The following is a 27,137-nucleotide window of genomic DNA, read 5'->3' as shown; positions in this document are numbered from 1 at the left end:
GTAAGATGAAAAGTAAGTGACCCGCGTCTACCATCAGGGACTTCAATAAATAATACAACATTCAGGCTGCCTAACAGAGCAAGACAGGGCTCTCTAGAAAAATGTCACAGTGCCATCATCTCAGCAGAGAGAAGAAATGTAAAATATACAGCTTAAATTAATCTTTTCTAAAACTTTTCCTTGGAGAAACGCGGTGTTAAAATTTTGTTCTATTTATGTTGGATTCTCAGTGAGAATCTTTATATCCGTTTAACCCATTAAGGGCCAAGAGCCATAAATATACAACACTTCGCCCTGGGCTTTAACGCCACACAATTGTAAATATATGGCACGGGTTTAAAGATCCTGCAATCTAGTAGGAGTAGGTTGGAGTCCCCTGCAATCAGAGACAGCAGAGAGATCCATGGAAAAGACAAACGATTTATATCCATTTCCAACTTCTCTTTTGCAGTCTATATAGCATGTAGTGAATAGAGGAGGCTCCGTTATTGGCCCCAGTGCCCCCCACCAGCATGGCAGAGCCGCTGGGTCTTAGCAGACCCAGCGTTACCCTGCCAGTGACTATGCTCACCTAAGGGGAATAATTCTCTCCGTATAATGTTTATCGGGCGTTTTTAGCGCCTGCTAAAAACACTATACTGAGCATCAAGTTCTAACGCACCCTAAAACGAACACTGTGTGATCCATTTTGGGGCGTTCAACGTGTTTTTGACGCCCTCTGTCACCCATTGAAATATATAGGGTGCGTTGAGAACCCTGCAAAAGGCTATGTACAGCATTTTTAAACACTGCATACTATGTCACCGGGGAAAAGAGGGGAATAGTGACTAGAGATAGTCTTGCCTTTTGCGAGTACCTGCCCACTCATCTCAAAAGATTCGGGTGCCAGCGGGGAGCGGCTGGGAGGAACGGGGGGGGAGATCTCTCTCTCTCTCCCCCCCCTGCTCACTCCCGAAACTTACCGCTCACCCCCGTTGTCACCCAAATCTTTTGAGATGAGCAGGCAGGTACTCGCAAAAGGCAATACTCGCTCGACTATTTGCCCTTAGCGAGTACGCTCGCTTATCTCTAATAGTGACATCATCAGCATTCTTTGTCTGCATTATTTCACATAATATGCAGTAAAAATGCAGGCAAACGCTCACAAAACTGCTGCAAAATGCTGCTTTCAAACACTTTAAAACAGTGTTTTTACAAACACCTACTTGTGAGTGGCTTAACTGGGGCTTCTATGGATGCCCGAGTTACAGCGGAAAATTGTGATATAAGCACAAAAAAAAAAAAACTTTGTAAATGTCTCCCAGAGGTCTTATATGACATTATAGGGGACAAATAGGTTAAAAAACATATGCAAAAATAATTTTGAAAAAATACAAGAAGGGGGCATGGCTTCAGTATGGCCGCGGGAAGAAGCTAATAAAACGAGCTCCGGCCCCACACTATATTTCAGCCTGGACATCTTCCTGCCTGTCCATCTATCCTGCAGTTTATATCATGGCCAGGGGCGATAAGAGGAGGGGATCTGCTGCGGCGGAAGACACACCGTCAAGCCACTGCATACAGAACGTGGCTGCATCTTCAGTTCACTAGCAGCTTTGTAACATGGCGCCGGATGATCATGTGGACGTATTCCCAACTGTAGTTCTCTCAGCGGCAGGCTGTGCTAATGGAGCACCTTTGCAGACATCTCTCCTGCCAGGGAGAACAATACAGCTGCAAGATCGAGAGCAGCGCTACTCACACAGAGCACTACGACTTCACAGCTGCACAGCCATTACAAGCCTCCCAGCACAGGGTGGTAAGCCAACACACCTATACATGAGGAGAGCTTGCCCAGGGCAAGGTTCATTCTCCATTGGGCAGTGGCTTTTATTGGTCCCTGGCCAGACTGAAGATTCACACCTCTCTAGCTATACAATAGGGATATAGGCGCAGGGTAAGATCCCTTCTCCCCCAGAAAGTGGTACCTGCATTAGTACCTGCCACTCCACCTTAAGAAATAAACCAGAGGATAAAAGACACCGCGCTAGATAGATTGCATCATTTAATGGACCGGAGAAATAGGAATCCTAACCACCAACGGATGCTTGCTCTCACGCCTTTTCTTTGTGCTCTGCCTCGAGCCTTTTCTTGGACAGGTTTGTTCCAATCTGGACATATTAAGACTCCGTATGGGGGAATCCATGCCCAAAAGTAGCTGCCTATGCCGATGACCTCTTGTTCTTTTTCTCGTTGCCACGCATTTCACTTCCCAACCTAATAGCTAAACCTTATTGATATGTCTAATTCTTCAACTTTAAATGGAATTACCAAAAATCTGCAGCACTCAACATTTCTTTACCTCAACCTCTAGCAACAGAACTGAAAGATTCCTTTTGTGGAGTCAAAGATCACAAAGTATCTGGGTATTCACCTAACCACAGACACAAAAGACCTTTACTCCGCAAATTAGCCAGGTCTTTTGGGTGAGATTAGATCAGACTTCTGTCCCTCTTACAAGAGACGGCAGTCGGCTTAACGACTGCACGAGCGCCAACGTCCCCGCTAAGGTTGTTACCGCTTGGAAAAAGTGCTTATTGTCATGGCTTGGTAGCAGTTCGATCTTTAAAATGAACATTCTCCCAAACCTTCTCTACTTCTTTCAGGCCTTGCCCATCTCCACCCACTCACAATGTTTTTAGACACCTAAATTCCTTACTGAACTAAACTTATTAGGGTAGACAAACCTATTCGCATAGCTCGTACCTTGCTCATAAGAGCTAAATTAGGGGGAGGATTGGGACTCACCTGACTTGATGGCATTGCACCAAGCATCCCACTTTTGGGTGGCCGACTGGCATAGACATGGGGATATCAAACAATGGGTATCCACAGAGCGGGCATCCTTGTTACCATTATTGCCCTGGTGCCATTGACAGCATTGCCTTTGTTACAGAGCGATCTTCTCCACAAGCCAAAAATCATCCTACAATTGCCCCTACCTTAAAAAGGCAACCTTTGGGGTATTTCAGAGACCGGAGGATATTTTCCCTGCCCCTGTCTCTTCTATTACCCACACTGGAAATCCTAATTTCTCACCTGTACTGGAGAATGGGGTCTTCCGTAGATGGATAGACAATCATAAATTTAAAGCTTGCCCTTTTATGCAGAATGCAACTTGGCTATTGGTCGAAGCGCTGGCTGACTCCACTGGCCCGACTCCACAATCATTGTGGCATATGTTCCAGCTCTGACACTTCTTTACATCCTTTCCCCATCCCATAGGTTTCACCTACGCACAGAAACCCTTTTGAACAGCTATGTATGGAAGGGGGCCCCTCTAAGCACACTTTTTCTCACATCTAATACTTATTGAATTCCCAACCGGACTCACCAGTCCCATCATATATACAAAACTGGGAGAGTGACCTGTTGATGTCGTTCACAAACACAAGATTTTTACCTTCACACATCAGTCTTTAATTTTTTTAACAAAATTCAAGAATCAGTGCTTAAAGATCCTGAGTCGCTGGTACAGGGTGCCCTTCCGTTTCCTCTGGATCTACAGGAGGGGAGGGAGGGGGGGGGGGGCTGAACTAGATGGACATGGTCTCCCTTCAGCCTAACATATTATGTTACTATGTGTTGGAGATGTGGAGGAGAACCAGGTACAATGATGCATATATTCTGTGAATGCCCAAAATGGATAGTGTCCAATGTTGCGAAATGATTACCGTTGCCTCTAGTAAAGCAGTAGAAGTCATTCTGATATTTTTTTCTATCAGCTGGGATTAAGGCCGGTTTCACACGGGTGACAAAACTGCGCAATTTTCTCACGATGCGACAGTGCTACAAAATCGCATGTATGTGAAGCCCATGCTTTCCAATGGGTACTTTCACATTAGCAAGATTACAAAATCGCAGCGTGCTCTATACATTCACGATTTGTGATGTTTTGTAGCCCATGTTTTTCTAAGGAGCCTTCCTTTGTATTACATTGCACGAAAATGTGATTTTCGTGCGGTGCAACTTTTACAGTAGGAAGTCCTACTGCTTCCCCTAAAATAAGCCCTATCTGCCTTAAAAAAAAAAAAACAACAACAATACATCACCTAACAGAAGCAGTCCGTTTGCCGCACTTCTCCGCAGGTCCCCGGCACAATTGCTTGTAGTTGTCAGCCATCGCTTACTGTTTTGATGGTTCAAAATCCCCGCCTCCAGAAAGCATTGGCTCTGATTGGTTCTCGGGCGGCTCAGCCAATCACTGCAGCGCTCGATGAACCAATCACAGCTATGGCAAAAGAGCGCTACAAAGTCGCGCGGCTTTGTAGTGACACAAATTCATCATATCGCTGCAAGAAGACGCAATGATATCGCACAGAACACAGCCAAGATATTGCTGCAATTTTCCTGAACAGTCGTCCGTGTGATAGCGGCCTAAAGTCCAGGACCAAGTGCGGTAAATTTACAGCACTTGGTCCTTAATAGGTTAAATAGAGAGACTGCAATATTTTATTTCAAAATGAGTGGATTTAATGGCACACCTCAAAAGAAGTTAGTATAAGTGATACACCACAGTGGTTGCCGGTCTTTCTCTAAGTTTTGTTGGATATTCAGTAGGCACTTTAGCATTCATGAGCCTGATTAAGGCATCTGCAACAGCAGCTGGAGAATCCGATTGTATCGCTGCCATTATACAACAAAACAAGCACAAAGTCCAGCCCATAAGAAAAAAGGAAATTTTCCCAAAGGATTTGTCCCGTAGTATTTTCTTTCATTGTGCCGTCCCTTTTTTGGTGGGTAATGACAGGCAGAAAAACAGATTGCTGGAATTCCAATGTGAAGGATTTCTACTCCATAATCACATGAAAGTAAATTTCCCTCTTTGAATTTCCAGATCTCTACTGGGTCAGTGACTAATAAAGAACGCAATTACAGAAGTGTGAGGACATTTTCAGGTTTGCGCTAAATTAGAGGACCACATTGTCACATTGATAATACTTAGAAGGGATATAACTAGAGATGAGCGAGTAGTGCCTTAGCCGAGTATCTCCTTTTCTCTAAAGATTCGGGGGCCGGCGCGGGTGACAGGTGAGTTGCAGCGGGGATTGGGGGGGGGAGGGGGGAGAGAGTGAGAGAGAGATCTCCCCTCCGTTTCACCCCGCTCTCCCCCGCCGCTCCCTGAATCTTCAGAGACGAGCGGGGAGATACTCGGCTAAGGCACTACTCGCTCGAGTAATGTGCCTTAGCGAGTATACTCGCTCATCTCTAGATATAACCATCTGAGATATTTATGGCAAATCAAGACTATAAGCCATGAATGTCTGATGCAGGTTCCCCTTTCAGGACTCCTATTAGGGATGGGTGATCTGGTCTAAAATGAAAATCTCAACTTTTTTCTTAACTTTTTCAATTTTAATACTAATTTGCTTAAGTCTTGGTATTCTTTTAACATTTAACATTCTTCCCTGCTCCCATTATCACACCCCCTGTACAGTCCTCTCCCCTGCTCCTCAGTTATCACATAGCCACCAAGTCCTATATAGACAAGCATTTCTGTGTCCAGACGGGATGGGGGAGGGCTGCATAGAATGGTATTGTGAGCCATATGTTGTGCAGCCCAGCTCTAAGTTAAAGTTTTCCAGTTACGCACACACACACACTTCTTTTATATCACTCATTTATTACAGGCGGAAGAGTCAGCACATAACAATACCACTGTTCAGACCTTCCACATAATTGCAATGCTGGATTATACAGTGTTTGAGCACAAACAGCACAAACTGCCACCAACACTATATGGAAGACTGTAGACCCCTTTTTATGAAGCTGGAAGCCTGATAAAGGTGTTTTGCAAGATTTGGGGGAATACATAAAGGAGAAGGAGTCTCAACTTCATAAGAACATTCACCTATTCTAGTTATATCCACACACAGGTCATTATCCTTCATGAATGATAAAGTTCTCAAAAGTGTGTCCATTTGCAAAAAATCAGTATATAATTTCCATAGAAAATCACTTGCAGCGCCCACTTCGGGAAGGAAATGAAGCAATTTCCAACACATTTAGATGCTGATGGGCTGTAAAATACTGTTATGAATTGTACCCCTTGTCGTAATAACTTCAGGGGTCCAAAGTCCGCATATAGAAACTCAGGTTGTCAGCATTTTCTACTGATTCTGATACATACAAGGATTGCAGAAGAACCAATGAGAATTCTCCATTAAACGACACCCCAAGAAATGTGGAGAAATGGAGCATATCAATGGAAGCAAAGTCAAAGTGAGACCTCCAAACTAGCAATTTTCCAAAATATTTGGTGATCCCAGAATTAAAAAGACAGTGTCTCTTGGGCAGTAATACAAACAGACAGAAATCCTCATTCTTGGTGGGCAATACTGAAGTATCTGATCACAATCCCAGGGATTTCTGCACAGTCTGCCTGGCTATCTTGTTAAACTGCTCTCGGTCTTCTCGCCACATCTTTGAGGCATCAACGTTTGCACCACTTTCATCATTGGGTTCTGCAAGGTAAATAAAACATACATACGCCTATTAAAATAATGTTATCTTATAGCATATATATGATACACACATACATATATATTAGTCAAACTAGCACAAAGAGCAAATCCTTCAGCTATTCTGAATCTACAACCATTGGTACCCTAGTCTAGCAAAATTTACACGTCAACCCATGTGTGAAAGGGGAAAAACTGCTATAATATTGCCTACTATAATAGGGCTATGACTGATTAGACTAAAAGGTCCGAACATTTTTTGGCTGATGAGGAAGAGAACCCTCGCTTGCACCACGCTGTGCTAGTTTGGGGTGCTGCTGCAATCTAAATGAAGCCTGTCACATGAGAGTTGGTGATGAACCATTCACAATTAGCTTATAGTGCCTTTCTAGATTTCCTGCAGAACAGGGAAAATCAGATTGGATTTTTGTACTGAAAAGGCAACATCAGTAAATATTACCCTCTGTAAAGCCTTCGGTGCTGGACACATTTCACAAGTCACTTAGCAAAAGGCTAAAAATGCCCAATGTTGCCTAAAGTTTATTGATGTGTCAGTAGGCTGTAGTTATTTAAAGTATACCCAACGTTTTAGGTAATGTCAAAATAAGGTGTCGTGACTACATAAGGCGGCACCTCCACCATTTCCCTTTAACCCCTCTGTTACTAGGAGACAGCCAGAGTGGGACACTGCCGCGGCCGCTAAAAGAAGAATACAGCTGTTTTGCATAAGAAACAGCTGTATTGTTCTGTACGCTTACAGCCTGTGCCCCTGTGTAAATTCCCAGCAGGACACAGGCACAGAGAATCTTATCAGCGCAGCCGGCTGTGATAACAGCCTGCTCCGCTGATAACAGCTGATCACTTAATTCTAGCAAGCTACAATTCAGCGATCAGCGACTCGTGCACGAAAACTGCACGATGTCCGTGCATTTTGACGCAATGAGAATCGCTCAAAAGACTGCATTGAGCGATTCTCCTTGTGTCTAAATGGGTCATTAGAGATTCTTTGCGTATACATAGCAAATATATACAGTGTTTACATAGCTAATGTGGAAAATTAAGAGGATTTCAAACCATTATCCTTACGCGTAAACATCTCAGCATTTAAAAGCAAAAAAGTCGTTAGTTCAAACGACAATCGTTGCGTGTAAATGGGGCTTTAGTTAATGGGAAGCAAGGCTTCTAGGCCTAATTATTACACGGGCTATCATATAAGAAGTCAGTAACCCTTTAGCTGAATCTCAGATACTTAGGATATAAGTAACTTTTATAGGAGACAGATCTCCATACCTGCCAACATGCTGACGACCGAGAGTAGGATTTTCTCTACACTTTGCACCGGGCTCCACCGCTCAGCGCTGCTCTCATAGCCCATGGGGTCGTCTCCTGGAGCGTGTAGGATTGAGATGCATACTCTGCCATCTGGGTATACTGAAAAAACAACAAGCGGCGTACAGAATTTTTCATATGCATGAGGATTTGTTCTAAGCAATAGAAGAAAGTGTCTTGATACTGTAATGGAATCTTTTGCGCAGTCAATGCAGGGGATCGTGTATTACAGATAGCGTTAACTGGATTTTGTGCAATAAGAGTACTGAAGTGGCTTTACAGTTGTGTGTAAATAAAGCTGAAGCACTGCATAATAAAAAGGCCTCAAGTATCTACTTAAAATTATCAATCTTTTCAGTAAAATCTATCATTTAAACTACTTGTTATTAAAGGTTTGTTGTGATGATGTATCAATAAAGTGGCAGGGATCCACTAATCAGCTGTTTGCTGGACTGAGGCAACTGTGCACAGAGTCGATTTCTGCAGGAAGCAGACAGTTCCATTCTCACTACAGTGGCCAGTTTTGGTATTACAGGTAAAGTTACTATTGAAGTGAGTAGCCAGTAATACCAAGCCTGGCCACTGCAGTGAGAATGGAGCTGTCTGCTTCCTGCACACATCAGCTCAGCGCATGAATGCAGCTGGACAGAGGGGGTCCTGAGCGGTGAAACCCTGCTGATCTATTATTGATAGCTTGTCCTAAGGATAGGCCTTGAGTAGTCTACAAGGGACAAGCCCTATAATGAAAAAGGTTACAAACTTCTTTTAAAACAATTGTCTCTTCCCCTGCACACACAGGCTTTACACATCATAGATTAGGGGCCATCACCCTGTGTTTAAGTAGTGAGCATTTCGGCTGCACCAAGGCAAGTAGGAAGGAACCCAAGGGTGCTATGTGTCTGCACCTGACTGACACATTCTGCAGCAGGATGAAAACAGGACTCCACTCCAGATTGGTTAGAAGGTTGCAGTAGTGATGATGAGGACACCAAGAACTTCCGCTCGGTTTTTAAAGTTCAGATAGCGAGGACTGACTAGTGGCTAAAAAATTGCCTGCAGTGCTTCCAAATTAGTAGTGCTTACTTACCTGCCTGAGTGCACATCCGCAAGAGCATCCCATCAGACTGTGGTCTTCAGGGACCATCTTACTTTGTACTGCAGTGTGGCACTGTCGTTGTATTAAAAAAGTCTAAAAAATTCTAACGCCAGTGCACCATTTATTTCAGTGGGGCTAACAGAAATACCTGAGCGCTTGCCTCTCAGCGAGCTCCACATTCCACCCCATTCAGTGCCCTTCTCACTGCAGGGGTGTAGTAAACATGCAATGAGGATAACGAGGACACAGGACCCACGTTCTCTAGATCGGCAAGGGTTTCAGAGGCGAGACCCCAACCAATCAAGTTATCCCCTATCCCATGGATAGAGGACAACTTGTAACCTGGTACAATCCCTTTAAGGCACTGTGGTATTTGGGACTTGACAACTCTGCTTCTTAACAGAACCGTCAAATTGATTTTAAACTGGTTCACTGCGCTATGATCAGTGTTTTCTGCTTCCTGCACAGACCACTGTAGTCAGCCGATCTGCGGGGGGCCTCATCAGTCATCAACAGAAAGAAACATTTTTCAAGTCTCGAAATACCCCTTTAAGCTGGATTGATATGAAACTGTAAAACTTCTATATGCAGAACTCTACAAACAGAAATGACTAGTATATAGGAGTACAAAATCTACATGTTCCTGTACTTACTGTTTGGGTGAAACATCTCACAGGTAAACCTCATTTTAGGAGGACTCAGAGGGTAATCAAGGGGGAAGCTGAGAATCGCTGGGAATACTCCACATTCAAAGCAAGTGTCTTCTGGGCCCCTGCACAGACATTGGAAATAGCACATGGTTAATGCAAAAGACAATTATACTCACTGTATGACTCAAGGCAGTATATATGTTCCCTCAAAACACAGAAAGGCGAAGCATTCCAAAAACACCGCTAAGTTAACGTACAAAGGTAAAAAAATCATGCCATGTTTAATTTCTGAAAAGCAATGCAGCCAATTATAATGGAGAACTGAATACTCATGTGTAATTAAGGAAAGTTTCTGTTTCACAGAGGATGGCAAGAGATGTAATATTAAGTTTGGTTAGACATCCAAGTTCTAAGGCTGCCTGTCCACAATCTCTGCCACGGGATCCGGCAGACGGATCTCCACGGTGAGCCTATATGACAGATAGGCTCACCGTGGAGTATCGCAGCAATTCGCAGCATGCTGCGAATTGCCAGGCGCGAGAGGAGAATCGCTATGCTTCTCCGCTCGTGGACAGGGGGGCTGCGCTTTCCATAGCGACGCTATGGAAAGCGTGCATTGCGTTCCCCATGGCCGGATTATTGCAGCGGGGAACGCAATTCAAAAACGCCCGTGGACAGGCAGCCGAAGATTATTCAGAATGCATTCAAAAATGAACCTGTCAGCAGAAACTATATAAAATTAATATACTGAAAGTGGCGCCAGACTGCCGCATCTGACAGGTAACGTCACCTGGTCTAAAGGCCTGCTGCCAAACCTGTAAACCACCCGCTGCCATGAGTGTCACTGTTCTTGAAAAAGTCGTTTAAATTTAGATTAACAGTAATGAATTTGCAAACTACTGCATTGCAATGTATATACACTTAAGAATGGTAAGGATTTAAAAAATGTTAAGATCTCCGCTTGCTGACGGTGAATCAGAAAATTTAGTACTGAAATCTGTAGGAAGGAAAAACAAACCTGAGGACCCAATACCACCCACAGTTCTATATTTGCTATAATTACTAATAGTTGCAGGTCTGCAGGTCACTTGCGGCAGCAGCCCAGCAATTACTGGTAAGTGGTTCTCTCACATTTATCTGTGAGGTGGCGCTCACATACGATAATTAGATAACCTGCTATAAACAGGCGCAACAACATCCACACAGGAACAAAAAAAAATAAGTTGTTATTGTGGTCTGGAAAACAGCTGCAGAAAACAAACACTTTGCTTGTCCCCCTAGACGTGTGTCTTGGGGGCGTTCACACAGCACACTTTTGTGTCGGACTTTGGTGAGGTACCTACGCCTGTTACTTACAATGGAAATCTACGCCACAGCCTATACGGTGCAGATTGTTTCTGCATGTAGATTACAAGTCCGTGTGCGGGGAAAAAAGCAGCATGTTGCTTCTTTAGGCATTCGTGTCGGGAATTCCGCATTGAGAAGGGCTAACTTCGCGCACGGATCTGCAGGTGTACATGTGCTAAGCCGTAGATTTATGCTACTAGTAATTATTAGGAAATTATAGTACAAGTGTTTCTGGCGGCACAATGCGCCACACAGCTCTGCTACATGCACGTCACACACACAGCTCTGCTACATGCACGTCACACACACAGCTCTGCTACATGCACGTCACACACACAGCTCTGCTACATGCACGTCACACACACAGCTCTGCTATGATGAATTTGCATATGAGTTGCATGTGTTTTACAAACTTCAGCTGGTGGCCAAGGTGAAATCATGGCTTATCGCTTACAGCTTAACAAGGGCGTTGGACCCTCTGTGGTGACATGTTTGCACGACAGCAACGGTTAGTTTCAACACTGGACAACGGTTGACGATTAGATGAGGGCTGGACTGGTGTTGGCGCCATTAGCACTTGTAATGACATGATATCACGTTCAGAAGATGTGAGGATAGCGGTGAAGGACTATGCTTCAATGTTGTGGGTCAGTATGAACCGCCAGCTGCGTATGTGTACATTTGTGAGGTGTCATTTTTCGGAGTCTCCACATAGGTGTCCAGCTGTCTAACAACCAACTACAAACTGCCAGACTGAGTACTGCTGTATCCATAGCAACTGAGGCTGCGGGGGTTTGTGGGGGATGTAGTCAGCCCATAAATCCTCATTCAGTGCAGGAGGAGGATAAAGGACCAGTGATGACGTTACAGTCATGTGATCAAGGACGGAGCTAAGAGCCGGTAACTGACATTACAGGTGCGGTCAGGCTCTGCATGTAACACACAGATTGACGGACAAGTGGTTCTTAGCACTTTGATGGCTTTCAAAGGAAAGCTCACTGTGTACACATACCCTTATTGTGTGTAGCGTTAGACAAGTAAATTATGCAAAACTTAGAATCTGAGCCTCTAATTTCAAGAAACATTATAACAACATTCTATAATCAGGAATTTTAGCAAAGCAGCTTAATTACATTACAAAGGTTATCAACGTATTAAGAAGACTGGCTAGACTGTGCTGTTCACTTTATACCTGCCTGTAGCGTGTAGGTTTACTTACTTGTGAAAGGGGTTATGCCAAAATCAAAAGTTGCCCCCTTTCCACAGAAGAAGGGATAACTTAATAATGGGTGGGCGTCTGAGCATTGAAAGCCACGCCAATTTTAAGAATGAGGGGTCCGGTATCCTCCTCCTTAAGTCGGGCTAATTGCACTCCCTGCAGTGAGGAGGAGATTGAATAGAGCAGTAGTCACACATGTGCGGTGCTGCTCCATGTGACTGCCAGAGATTGCCAAGCACTTGTACTGGGCCATTTCCGTCAGCCCCACTGAAATGAATGGAGCAGCGTCTGCACGTGTACCACTAGTGTTCCATCCAGTCTGATGTCACTGCGGGTAGGAGAAGAGACTACCGTAGTGATGAGAGATGGGGACACGGGACTCCCCATTCTCAGTATCAATGGGGGTCTCAGTGGTGAAACGCCCATTATAAAGTGATGCCCTATTCTGTGCATAACTTTAGATTTTGTGACTGCTCCCTTATGGCTTATTCAGACGTGCGTATATCGGCCGGGTTTTCGCGCCTGGCCAATATACGCTGTCCCTCTCTGCAGGGGAAAAAGCGGCCCAGGCAGGGAGCAGTGCACTGAGCTGTTTGCAATGGGAGTAGAGGGACTGGGGCGGGGCTAAATTTCACCCTGCCCTCTCCCATTGCTAATAGTGGCAAGGGTCAGAGAGGGAGCGGGAGCTCAGTGCACTGCTCCCAGTCCAACCCGCCTCCTCCCCTGCAAAGAGGGGCAGCGTATATCGACCAGGCGCGAAAAGCCGATCAATATACACCCGTCTAAATAAGCCCTTAAGCTGTTGATATTTAAGGCTATTGCTTCAGTGCAAATGAGTATCTCATACAATTTTTAATTTTTGTCTCATTTGAATTTTCTTAGCCCCCTTAATGACCAGAGTGCGTCGGTCCTAAATAACTGGGCACTTTTTAGCGATTTTATGCATATCCTGGGCTGCAACCATTATTTTTGCTATTTTGTTCCTTTTTTTCCGTTTTACTAGGGATATGGACAAAAACTGTTTATTGATAGTTCCTTAGTTTTAAAATGAGTCAGTTTACACGAAGGCCTCATGCACAGGGCTGGGTCGGATTCTGACTGCGAGATTCTTGCAGCGGGATGCGACCCGTGCTCCTGCAGTGACCTCTCGCTTACCTGTCCGATGTCTTCTCTCTGTGCGATGTGCCGGTGGGCGCACAGCCGGACATAGGATCTGTCGTGATTTTGTTACCACACGGATTTATCGCGATCAAAATCGCGGCTGTCTGCATAGGATTGCGTGCACGCATGCAATAATATGGCAGCGTGCAATGCCGGAAATTCCACTCGGAATCCCGCTGCAGAATTCCCGTCCGTGGGCATTGGGCCTTAAATAAAGAACATTTGCGGTTTCCCCATTTTGTTTGAGTCGTTTTAATATATAATTTGTATGGTCTCGGATTACAGGATAGCTATGGCATCAGTTCGGGTTGGCATTAGCGGCTATTTCTTAGACATATACACCCTTTTTTAAAAACTATATATTCCCCCATGACGTCGTCTCCGGGAAACATTCACAATGTTTTATTTTCTTTTGCAGTTTTCCACTGTAGTCGGGGCATCCATAGAAGCCCCAGTTACAGGTGAAATATCCTCCAATGGTGACAGTAGTCACTGGCAGGGCTGATCCAGGTCTGCTAACACCCAGCAGCTCGCCCATGTTGCTGGGGCATGGGTCTATTTGAGGGGACGGCACTGCCACTTCCTCTATTAACTACAAAGTTCTCATTGACCAATATGCATGCTAGAAAGGCGATGTCAGAAGCGGTTATAAACCTACACGTGGATTTAAACCCCCAGACAAAGGTTGTCCTGACCATCTCGGGAGCACTGTGCGCCTGCCCAAACACCGCTTCCCTCTGCGCACTTCATTGCTGCAGTCTAATCTGATTCCATGCTCACGATGCATTCGCAAAGTGTAGACTGTGGCGGCAATGACGTTAGAATGGCTCATGCCACCATCAGAATGGGCAGTATGTGCCAGGCCTGCATTGTTAGCAAATTAACAATGCAGATGGCAATTTAATCACATATTAAACAGTATAGGGGGTTTAATCGGTGTAAAAATGGTGACAGGTTCCCTTTAAGTAAGATAAAAAAAAATCTGTATAATGTAAACTGAAATGTAATGAACATGAAAAATGTGAAAAGGACTTGTGTGATTTCTTTGCTAGGTTATAAATGCTTGAAGTCACGGCCAACATGTCGGCAGCTCCTCTGCCATGACAACACCTTCTGCCTCATGCACTGGCAAGTTCAAAGGTATAGAGACACTGCGAAATTCCAATTTTCATGCATTAATATCCGTATCCTAACCACTTGAACAGTTGCAGCTATGAACTTTTCTGCGCATCTACCAAGATATTTGGGGTATTCCAATGACTACTGACATTACAGACACGTGAGAAGAGGGACTCCAAGCTTCAAGCCTAGACGGCTTATCTACAATGTTTACGATTTTAAGGCTGTAGACGCCTTTGGGGGGCATTTTTTAATTACACATTTTTGGCTTCTGCAGCTTCTATATATCACAGTATACAACAAACAGCAGAATGCTGTTCACCAACATTATCGGTCAGTGAACACTTCAGACAGCTCACTTTCCTGAACCATCTTCTAAGCCGATGACCAAAACAGTTCATCTTTTATTAGGTCATAAACCAGCTTTGACAATTGTTGAGGAAAGGAAAGGGAGGGGCTGCAGACTAAAGCCCCATTTACACACAACAATTATCAGTCAAAGTTTGTTCAAACTATGGTTTTTGAGCGATAAGCGTTGCGCACTTTCACTCTTCAGCTGAACGATGATTTTTAGGTGAGCATAAAATCTATCTTTCAGCCGGAGAGCGATAGCAGGGACCGCAGTCTGTGTTTTCCACGGGAGCAGCTGATTACATTGTATTCAGCTGACAGCAAAGACAGTGTAACTGAGTGCAAAGTCCAGACCAAATGCTGGGATTTGCAAACAGCTGCTGGAGGCTCATTTAAACACAAATGAAGCTGATAAAGTGCTAATAGGCATTATGTCCATTAGTACTCTATGCAAAATGATCGCTAGAACTGTCAATCTTTCAATCATTTGAAAGATTGTCTGTGTGTAAATGAGCCTTCAGCCTACAGGTGAGCTTACTGATGAACTTGCTAGTGAGCAGCATTCTGCAGGCTGCTATATAAAGTGATATACTGAACTTGCAGAACTAAATGATGCAACTTTAAAAAAAAAAAAAAAATCCTGTGGCAAAATAGCTTAAAAAACATGCATTTAAGTGAAAAAAAGTCTTTAAAAAAAAAAAAAGGGGGGGGGGGGGGAGCCCGTAACCTTTAGTGGCCACTAAACCAGTTACTACCCAGGTTCTTTGGAAACATCTCCCAAAGGGTTTATTCAGACGACCATATATCAGCCGGGTATTCACGCCTGGCCGATATACGGCGTCCCTCTCTGCAGGGGGAGGAGTCTGGAAGAGCCTGGAGCAGTGAGCAGTGTTGGAACTGTCATTGCAAATAGTGCAGAGGGGCGGAGAGGGGGTGGCGAGTACCCGTCCGATATACGGTCGTCTGAATAAGCCCTTATACAGTATATAGTTGATCAGAAATGTTTAACAGCAAAAAAAAAAAGCTTGTTGAGTTTTAATCGCAAATCCCATCTCTAATCCCTCAGGTGTGGATCCTCTGAGTATTACACAACTTTTAGGTCACAGACTGATTGATAGTGCAGACCGGTTTTACTGTTACAAATGAAAGGGAGACAAACAAGTCAGTTTCAGTTAACAGCACTCACACTTCAAAAGTCCCTCCAAAGTTATGTGCCGCTTTGATTTTTCTTATGCGAATGTAATGGAGAGAAAAACAAAAAAGACATAAAACAAGGCATCATAGGAAATCAAAGCCTGCACTAATGGCAAGGTCACGGTGCTCTCTTAATAGGCAGGGTGTGCGGGGATAGAATTCAACTATCTGCCTGCGAGGCATGTCTTAAAGGACACATGTCACGTAAGACAGAGTCAGGTGTTTGTAACAGTTGGTACAATTGTGTCAGGTGGAGAGGTTCTGCATCATAAACAGTCAACAACCATTTTCAGTACAATATTGGTGTCCAGAGGGGCCAAAGAAAAGTAACATGACTCACGTTCTTAACAAACAATATAAAATATGCCGGAACAAATAGCGCCGTAAGAATATGAAGCATACAAGAATAAACGTTTAATGCTTTAATACCCTGAAGTGGGTATATATGGTGTGATTGGGTCTGAGCTGTAATACCAAACACAACCTGTGGACAGGAGTGGCACCATTTCTGAGTTGGGGAAAAAAAGCTGTCATTTTTTTTGCGACACGTCTTTCAATCTGTTTTAATGGAAAAAGAAATACAACTCTGCATAAAGTATAGTAATACCGTAAAGTAGGTACCTTAGATCCGAACAATATTCAGACAGTTCCTCTAAGTGTGGATTTCCCAAAAAAGATCCGTCACTGGGACAGTTTTTGTGATAGACACGATGATTAGTCAGTGTAAAATGTCTATCGATTTGTACTAAACTAGATGTATTACGCAGCTGTAGTGACTTTAACTCTTAGAGGCTAACGACTGCATAATTTCATTATAGTAATTGCTGGACAATGGCATGGTGAAAAGATGTGTGTTTTGTGACTTCAGCCTAATGTGGAACTCTGCTGCATAAGGAAAGAGTTAAATCACAGTGTTATATGTTATTGCTTGTATTCAATACTGAGTGTTTTCCCAGTCCTTTCCCATCCCCCACACAGAAACTTCTTCAACAAAGAGATACTTTCAGTTTCAGTTTTGACCACATGTTGTTAAGACAAAGGCTCCTACTTGAGAGAGGTGGGGAGAGGGGGAGGCGGGGAATTCTATATAACCCAGCGAATAAGAATATATATATGTTACTGATGTAATCTGTTAAACGTCCATAAAGGGCAGGTGTTAGGTCTTGCAATAAAAGAGACTGTTTGGACGTTCCTGCCCAGAGAGCCATTTTGGACATGAGACTGATAACTTGTGTCTGATCTGGTCGATGATGTGTGCACACTATACAATTTGGAAGCTACAGAATACCCCGAAACCTGCTGGAGAAAACCATATTCCAGCTCATTTTAACTCGGGCATATAAGGGCCCCTTTCCACTGGCGAGGAAATTGCGTGTTTTTCGTGTGATGTGAGAGCAAGTAAAAATGCATGATTATGAAACCAATGAATTTCAATGGTTTCATTCTCATTAGCGAGGCTGCGTGAAAGAAATCGCAGTATGCCCATTCTTTTTGTGATATTTCCCATTGCTTTCAATGGGGCAGGCGGCAGCAGGGCCAGCCCCATTGAAAGCAATTAAAGAGAGGATCGCTATTCCCTGCTGTACCTGTGACAGCTGCAGCAGGGGATTCCTTGGATGTGAAACCCCTGGTTGCTGTCACATCCAGGGGCTTCACCTTGTTGTCAATGGGGTCGGCGGTAGCAGTGTTCAGTGATGAGGGAACTCCCCGCGGGGATTAAGGAATCCCTGCCACAGTAGTGGCAGAGGATCGCGATCTCCCCCCTTCCCCATTGCTTTCAATGGGGCAATTAAAAGCAATGGGATTCCCTGCAGTGATGAGAGGCTGTTTGCACATGAAAATGCCTCACATCCAGGGGTTTCAGAAGGTTTGCAAAAGCGACATCGGTCCATGAATTACGGCCCGATATCGCTCTTGCCAGTGTGCAGGGGGCCTAACAGATGTGCTAGGAAAAAACAAGTCCTGTAGTTTCTGTGCTAATAGAAGATTTCAGCTTGTGCAATTGCAAGGCAGGACCATTCACAGCACCATAGATGCTAAATATTAAGGAGCTGCGTCAGTAGCAATTCCTTACATGGATTACCCGTTATACTGGTTTGGTTTTTTTCCAAAAAGTTTTAGTAGCTGCAGAAGACAAAAAAATAAAAAATAAAAAGACAAAAACAAAAGCAAAAAAAATCCAACTTTGTAGAATGCTTAAAAGAGGTTGTCTGGGAGTGAAGACATTCAGCTAACAGCAGGAAATGTTATGAAATGAAAAATCGGCTATTAGTCACCAGTTAAATATATACCGCTCCAGCAACAATATTATCCACTAGTCTTGGTTTAATTTTCTGCTTTGGTTATGTGCCATATATCCACGTCTGCAGCAGCCAATCACTAGCCTCAGCTGGAAGACTAGCATGTACAACACAAGACCGCTGAGGCTACCGATTGGGTGCAACGGTCATGTGATTGTAGGGAACGTCACTGTTGCAGGAAACCAACAAAGGGGCCTCCTTTTATAACATCGACTGGTTATTAAAACATTTTAAGTGACTGTAAAACTCTTTTCACAGTTTTTTTTTTTATAACACTGCCTGCTGAATTTCTTCACTCACCAGGCAGCCCTTTTAAAGGGGTTGTTCCACTTTTAACTGTTTTGCTGCAGTATACAGACAACTCAACATGTTGTGCATTGGCCTGGTAGTGCAAACAGATTCACATTCACTTTAATAAGCTTGCAATTACAATCCGAGCCTCTGCACAACGTATAGAGCGGTTTGCCTCCAGCAACAAAAACAGCTAGAAATTGGACAACCCCTTTAAGATTACAAGTTCTTCCTCTATCCACTGCCAACAGTCATACGCTTCATCGTAGGTCATGAATAAGCCACAGTAACACTGCATCCATACTGACAAGGTCCATATTCCTGCCAACTCTTTAAAGCCTCCTGCACACGGGCGGATTTGCATTGCGAAATCTGGAGCCAGATTCCGCCTCCGGATTCTGCAGCAAATCCAGCCCATCGCATGCAATGTCTATCCGCAATTTCCTGCCCACGAGCGGTTGAACTCCGCTGCAGGAATCCCGCATGCAGGGTCCGACCCGGCCGTGTGCAGGAGTCTTAATGTATACCTACTGTATAACTAGAATCACTTGTTTACAAACAGGAGAACACGGATTACATAGCAATAAAGCAGTGGCTTCTTCGTCAGCAGAGACAAGTCCTTTTGCTCCTTTATTCCGCTAGTGAACCTGTATGTTGGAAGGGGAAAGTTGGCTAACTTGGAGCAGTGATCTAGGCTACGTTGACTTGTAAATGGACACATTTGGATGATAAGTAGAGATGAGCAAACGTACTCGTTTAGGGCGATTTCGCACTCGAGCACCGCTTTTTTCAAGTAACTGACAACTCGGGCGAAAAGATTCGGGGGGCGCCGGGGGTGAGTTGCAAGGGGGGTGGAGAGCTCCCCCCTGTTCCCCACTGCTACCCCCCGCTCCACCACACACCACGCTGCCCCCGCATCTTTTCGCCCGAGTAGTCAGTTACTCGAAAAAAGCGGTGCTCGAATGCGAAATCGCCCTAAATGAGTACGTTCACTCATCTCTAATGATAAGCCTACACGGTAGAATAGCCATTTATATAGTTGCTTAATCTATATGTTAGGTCCACACTGCTTTACTAGTCTGTAAACTATACCTTAACAAGCAGACCTACCTGTGTATATACTTAGTCCCTAGTTAAGATTATCCAGGAGGAAGAACCTCCATTTTTGACTATGGCTATAAGACTTCTTGCTGTACAACTACTTTTTGGAGTTAAATAGTTGCTAATCCCAGTCTTCCTCCCACGGGTGACTGCATGATAAAAGCTCTATACTACAGCAGCTCTCAGGGCAACACAGTGCTATCGCATGTGGACTGATATGGAAATGTAATAATGTCAATCAAACCAAAGGCACGCAGCAAATCGGGAAATTAGCGAACCGTGCCAGTCACAAAGACCCTAAGGCACGACGAAAGATGTGTAAATGGTGAACCTAGCATTTCTTCCTTAATGTATGGCACCCGGTATGAAGACTAAACTTCCCTGAATGCAAATCCCCAGAGCGAGATCAGTGGCGGTGCTGAGCCAGCAGGGAATACTGGGACGGCTCGGCAGCATACAGAATAGTGAAGCAGCTCGGGAGGAGAATATACTATAAATCAGGCACTTTTTCAGCTGAGAATACATGTGGGACCGATTGAGTCAGAAAACGATAATTCATGAATGTTAAAAGCATAATCTTCAAATGAAAGCCGAATTAAGACGAAAAACTGCTAATAAAATGAAAAGAAACAAAGATTACATGCATATATTTACAGCCTGGGCAGAAGTCATTTCATTTATGAATACATACAGTAACAAGAGAAGTGTCATTTAACCCCTTAGGGGCAGACTTATTTTGTACCTTAATCACCATTTTCCTTACTTCTTCATCGTCGGATTAAAAAAAGCCATTACTATTTTTTCGTCGACCTAGCCAGATGAGAGCTTCTTTTTTTTTTGCAGGACAAGTTGTATTTTTTAACCCTTTCACTTCACAGGACTTCATTTATTTTAAGTCATGGGGTTTCAGAGTATGTGCAGAACAGGATTGGGAATTGATCCCTTTCCCTACAAGGTGGGTGCTGGATATCTTTAACAGCTGACACCCACCTGAACAGCAGCAATCAGCGTTCACGCCGATTATGGCTGTTAACCTCCTAAAAAAGGCAACTGTCAATTCTGACGGCAGCATTTAAAATTCCCCAATTGGCATTCGGAGACCCAAACAGCCCTCTCACGATGAAATGAATGCCTAACAAGGCATGCCTGTGGCACATCCTGATAGACTGCCTGTCAGAATGCAGTTTTCTGCATGGCATTGTAGTCAAGGACGCAGTCTGGCTTGGGGGTCTCTGTCGTGGTATTATCCAGGCAGAGATGGTAACCCTGCTCCAGTAGTGGGGGCACTAATTCCCATACAATCTTTCCTGTTATTTCCAGGAAGAGGGATGAGTGGGAATTCTGGCGGCTCAATTCTGGTGTCGTTCCCTTTGTAAATCCGGAACTTATAGGTGATCCCTGAAGTACTCCAATACAGCTTATACATTTACATGCCATACCGTAAAGCACCAAATAACGATTATTACTGTTATACCGTGCCCTATTACTGGCCAGATACTAGTGGATTCAAAGTTTCCCTTTAGAATATACCAGGGACCAATCTACAGAAATGCTTTTTTTCAGGGGTGTACGCCTGGGCAATCTTAGCATTAAAATGCTCTATTACACTCCTGATTTTATATAATCGACCATAATTGGGGTCATCGCTGGGTGAGCGTTGTGTAGGGTCATTAGAATGCAGGAATTTTATCATCGCTTCAAAATGCATCCTTGACATCACCGTGCGAAACATCTGGGTGTGGTACAATATATCTGTGCTCCAGTAGGCCGTAAAGCTCGGCTTCTTTACTAGCCCCATACGTAGTACAAGTCCCCCCAATTTTTTGATTCCTGATGCTTCCATGAGATCCAACAGTAGGATATTGTAAAACTTGAGCCGAGGTTTTCTCAGATGACATTCTGGGAATATGAATCGGTTTGGCTAACAATGTGGACAATAAAATCATCCAAAAAAAACAAAAACTTTAAAAATCCACCCATCTGAGCCCTGTTGTATCAAATTGTATCCCTGGGTTCCCAGTAAAGTCAGGGATCTGCAGTAATCCACTGAGCATCAGATGAATCGGGGTCCTCTGCAGTGGCAGTCCTTGGGATGCCTTTTTTGGGAGTATAGAGTGTTCAGGCGATGATGAAGAGGATAATGGCAGAAAGGTTGTGTGATCCTCACTAGCAGAGTCTGACTCTGATGCATTAACTGTGTATTGTGTAAGCCTCCTTCGCAGTAAACCACCTGCTGGGCATACTATATGTAAATCTATTACGTACCCCCAAAAAACACAAAAAAACAATGTTATTGGGTGGGTGACTACAGAATACTGGAAAATCACTGGGATGGGGGCAGATACACAGCAGTAATTTTTTTTCTACACCGACAGATATGTTGACTTAGCACACACTACAATAACTGGCACACTGATAACCCTTTACCACAAGTAGAATCAGCACTGATGACCAATCACTAGTGCAGGACCGCTGTGATTGGTTCTCCAGCGGCAAGCAGTGATTGGTTAATAATTTATTTAATAGCCATCACTATAGTGTCACTGCGACTGCCACCGAGGCGACACTTTAAATACAGGACATAAGTTTACTCTAAGTACCATGCGCCCAGGACGTAAACTTATATCCTGTGGTGTTAAGGGGTTAAAGACACGCTTTCATTTTCCTTCCCCAGTGTTCGGCAAAGAATCCGAAAAATTACCAGCAGACATTGCAATATACAATTCCAGCAAAAGGGAAATTCTTATGTAAGAGAGTGGGATGGGAAGAGAGATAGTTATTACAACCTCCTGATAATCTCCAATCCCCCCGTGGTGTAAGGCCTCAATCTACATTATAAAACCCGCACGTGTCTCTCGTGCATGAGATCCGCAGATCTAGAAGCCCATAGGGATGCATTAGCATCCACAGGGCAATTTAATGAATGCGGATGTGATTTTTTTTCCCGGCATGCGAATCGCACACGTGTTAGGAAATTGCAGCATGCTTCTGCATTTTGAAGTCAATGGAAGCAGTCATATCCGCAGCACTGTAACAGCTGTCATTGTGGCTGTGCTGTGGATTCGCGGGAGAGCAGGAGATTTAAAAAAGGAAGCGCGGCGCATGCGCACTGCACACCACTGGCGTGGCGAACGCATCCGCCGGGCAGAAGAAAGTAGCTCTGGCTGCGACAGAGAGCTCCGCAGCGTGCAGACAGGTTAGTAAATGCCATTTTTGGCCTCAAGACTGCGGGCACAGGTGGAAACCGCTGCAGGAGGGATTCCCCACTTGGAAACCGTGCCAGCCCGTGGACATGAGGCCTTTAGTGGACATAATCCGTTACTACAAAACCATAAACAGATGACTGAGCAGAGATAATTATGTATATAAACATTTTCATTTGGGCCAACTTCATGAATAATTTCGACCTTTTAAAGACAAATTGATATAATGTTCAATAATCAAGAATATTACAAAATCCAGTAACTATTAGGTCTCCTTGCTGGACTACAGTAATGTTACTGTATATTTATAGTTGTGTTTACTCACATGATCAACGCTTCCCATTCAAAGAAATTTTCTTCATTTATGGGGCCTGCAAAACAAAACAAAAAAAGTGCCTTGGAATCAAAGCTCAACAGTGCACAGGGAACTGCATTACCACTTAATGACTGCATCATGAATACCTGCGAAAAACATTTGGAAAATAAAGCTTCATTCATACAGCAAATTATTAGTTTTTTTGGTCAGCCATTACAGATGTCGTTCTAACTAGATCATTGTCCGCTATAAAATTTAAAGGGATTGTACAGGATTAAAAAACATGGCTGCTTTCTTCCAAAAACAGAGCCACATCTGTCCATGGGCAGGGTCTGGTATTGCAGCTCATCTCCATTGATGTGAATAGGGATGAGATATATACGAGCCCATTGACAAGTGTGGTGCTTTATATAAGTACTGCCAATACTACTTATATGATTTATATATTTTTTTTTTCTTTAACCAGTTCCCCACTCTGCGGGTTTCATCTACGAATTATCAGCTACTACCTATGTCATTTAGCCATAAACAACATATAGATTCTGCTCCTCTATCATTCTGTAGCCCACCCTCAGAAGCAACAGCATGGAAGACATTATACAGCAGTACTGAGCAGTGTAGCTGTAAATCTAACACTGGGATGGGATAAAAAACTTACCAGACCCTTTAGTCGTATCTTTCTGCCTCTCTATCTCTCACGCTGCAGTCAATTCCTCCTCCCCATTCTCTTTCCATAGACTTCTATGGGTAGCATATATAACCTGATCCAATGGATGACTTACTCAAGATGGGGAAAGTGGCTCATAAGTGGAGCTAAAGGCAATTATCTCTAAGATAGATTACCAAATCTCATATCAAAACGATTTATGTTTAAAGTTTGTTGAAGTCACAGTGCCTATTTACATCTCGTAATATATTCTGAAAGGTGCCCTCATACCAATTAGCTATTTGGGGGCTGAACCTGCCTATTTTGGCAGAATGGGGCAACCATTAAGTGTGTATGGTGGTCATGATAGATTTCAACATGACGCTTTTTGTCTACACAGGAGATAGGCCACTACCAGAGAGGTCTGGCAGTGGCTTATCTCTGTCTTCGCCCATGTATAGTTAAATCAGAAGAACAGCTATTCAGTCGTCAGCTCAGATTTATTTTTATGTGGACCCATGGTCCGTGTAAAGGAAAACTGCAGCCTTTCCTATTCTGGTCCATATCACGGAGACTAGGGCATGCACCGTGTACTGTCCACACAGATCTACCGTACACATATATCTATCTATGTGTTGTCCAATGAGAGTTACACCCAAGATCCTGGGGCACAACTTCTACACGCTTATCTGAATGAGGCCTTATTGCCTTATTTACTGCTATTATATTAAACTGAAAGGTCTCAAAATCACTGTGCAGAATGGCCAGACATTACTCAAAAAGCAAACTTCTTATACTGGAATCTGCCAATTCTACATGCGGTCCTAGTCATACAAGATGATGTATAAAACATGATCTTCCATAAGGAGACCAAGCTGGTCCGGTTTGATCATGGTCAGCTTATTACAAAACTGTTAAATGGGCTCAACTCAAAATAATACTGGCAGAAATCCAGATATCAGACATATAATGCTGAGAGGATTTAAAATGAAAATTAGAGAGGGCGGTCACATGGGTATTAGGCCCAGCAATCAATGCTTCTCATTATTTTCTAATCTTCACTTGCAGAATTGAAGGTAAAATCTGGTTGTATGCAATAGGCAAAATCACCTATTTACTCATGTCTTCTAGTTCCACTATCGAATATTAATTTTTTCCTTTTTTGACAGCTTTTATGAGCCCTATAACCTAAAATTATGGGCTCATAGAAGCTACGGCGTTAAGTCCAGGGATGTTATTCTAATAGCTACCTTCCCGTTATGCTGCTGGTACTATTATACGACTGGTACTCTTAATTATGAGCCTGGACATAAGCAGGCTGCTCTATACAAGAAATGGCTGCTTTGTGGGGGAATAGCAAGGGAACAGGAAAAAGGCGAGTATGACAGTGACATCCCCAGACTCTGCATCCCATAACTTTAGAATATGGCCCTTATAGAAGCAAACAAAGTCCCTTTAAGTATTTTAGCACTTACTGCAATCTCTCGTACAGATACAGAGTCCTAATACTTTACTAACTGCTATTTTACGATCTGCCAACCCCCCACCTTGAAACATCTAGCACTTTAAGGGAAGGTGTCACGATATTGAAAAGGATATTGTTTTTTCGAGAAAAATAAATTTGGTTTAGTCTTCCATCATCTTGGTTATAGAGTAACTTGATAGGGGGTTTTCCCATAACTTAAAATTGCTTCACAACCACTCTGTCCTTTCTGGTTGCTGTTGACCAGGACATGTGACTGCCGTAGCCAATCAGTGGCTCTAGAACATCACTGCTGTGGCCAGTGATTGGCTGCAGCAGTCACATGTCCTGGTCAGCAGAAACCAGGAAGGACAGTGGGTTGTGAAGCAAATTGTAAGTGGTGGGAAAACCCCTTTAAAAGGCTGTTATGAGGAACTCAGGTTCCAGAGATCACGGCTATGAAGTTCTATCATGAAAACATACCTGCCACAATCCCTTCTGGTGGATTCAGTGTCAACTCTGAAATAAAAAGAAAAAGAAAGTGAGATCAGATTGAAAAAAAAAAAAAGCTATTTTCTTTCCAAAGTAACATAGTATGTTAGCCCGAAAAAAGACACAAGTCCATCCAGTTCAGGCTGTTACCCTCCAATGTTGATCCAGAGAAAGGCAAATTTGTCTAACTTGGAATCGTTGGTCTTAAAGGCAAAAGCAACAATTGTATTCAGTGTGCAGCTAAGGGCTTTGCTTCTGCTTTGGTCCCACAATCCAGAAAGCGATGGACAGCCACTGGCCAGTAAACATCCATCAAAGAAGTTATCCATTAGTACGGGGAACAGGCGGGCTGCTTACAGCAAGCATGCATGGACTGGACATCCACAGTCTGTTACGGAGAGTCATTATAGGGACAGTTGTGCCATTTCTCGACTGGGAAATAATAGACCACACATGTGTAGTGCACGTTACAAAGTGTGACATCGGTTGAGAGGGGTATCATCTCATCTTAAGGTGGTCTGTGAGGAGACACCTAGGAGGTTAGTGAGACATCAGCACTAGAGATGAGCGAGCGTACGCGCTAAGGCAAACTACTCGAGCGAGTAGTGCCTAATGCGAGTACCTGCCCGCTCGTCTCAAAAGATTCGGGTGCCGGCGGGAGGCAGGGAGCGGCGGGGGAGATCTCTCTCTCTCTCTCACTCACTCACTCCCGCAACTCACCGCTCTCCCCCGCCGGCACACGAATCTTTTGAGACGAGCGGGCAGGTACTTGCATAAGGCACTACTCGCTCGAGTAGTTTGCCTTAGCAAGTACGCTCGCTCATCTCTAATCAGCACCCAATAAAGGTAAATGTGGTCCTTGATGCAAGCGCTTCCAGATTGTTTTCCGTCTTGTGATGCAAATGGCCCACAATTAAGTGTTCAAAAGTGAAGTTTCAGAAATAGGAGAACAAGAAAAAGTATCACATATCTTACATGCAGCTAAAAGGGCGACTTTACGTCAGTTATTCTATTCACATTTCCTCTTCAGTACAAGTTCTGGTATAAGACTGCTGTCAGACTAATGTCTTAGGAGCACAAGTGGAGAAAGAAAGGGCATATTTCAAAGACTTGCACCTACTCTTTTAACCACATCCCATTCATAATGACTACATTGAAGTGCCTTGTTTACATCCCTTATTAGCGGAGGGGCTTTTTGTGTTTGTGACTCTAACCGTCAAACTTTTATCCGGCATCTTTGAAGTTGAGCTTTCGTGACTTAATGGCCAGGAGATGAGCAGAGCACATAACCAGGCGGGGTGAGCGGTACCGTCAGCTGTTTGTCACCGGTCTGCAGGACGTGAGTGCCAGACCTGTGACT

General features: G+C 43.8%; 1 protein-coding gene across 3 annotated transcripts in view; it reads right to left on the bottom strand.

Moving 5' to 3' along the window:
- Positions 1-5,642: 5,642 nt before the first annotated feature.
- UBE2G2 (ubiquitin conjugating enzyme E2 G2) overlaps positions 5,643-27,137 on the bottom strand; it is a 34,923-nt gene continuing 13,428 nt past the window's right edge. For all 3 annotated transcript variants that reach the window (XM_066575663.1, XM_066575664.1, XM_066575661.1), the window contains exons 2-6: positions 25,769-25,804; positions 23,187-23,232; positions 9,579-9,697; positions 7,791-7,931; positions 5,643-6,503 (exon numbers count right to left, since the gene is read on the bottom strand). In XM_066575663.1, coding sequence (XP_066431760.1) covers positions 6,391-6,503; positions 7,791-7,931; positions 9,579-9,697; positions 23,187-23,232; positions 25,769-25,804 — 455 coding nt within the window. In that variant the 3' untranslated portion in view covers positions 5,643-6,390. The remainder of the gene's footprint in view (positions 6,504-7,790; positions 7,932-9,578; positions 9,698-23,186; positions 23,233-25,768; positions 25,805-27,137) is intronic.

This window comes from Eleutherodactylus coqui, chromosome 8 (genome assembly GCF_035609145.1).
Source record: "Eleutherodactylus coqui strain aEleCoq1 chromosome 8, aEleCoq1.hap1, whole genome shotgun sequence".
Taxonomy (NCBI): Eukaryota; Metazoa; Chordata; class Amphibia; order Anura; family Eleutherodactylidae; genus Eleutherodactylus; species Eleutherodactylus coqui.
The sequence above is the reverse complement of the archived record's forward strand: the minus strand, read 5'-3'. Positions and strand labels throughout refer to the sequence as shown.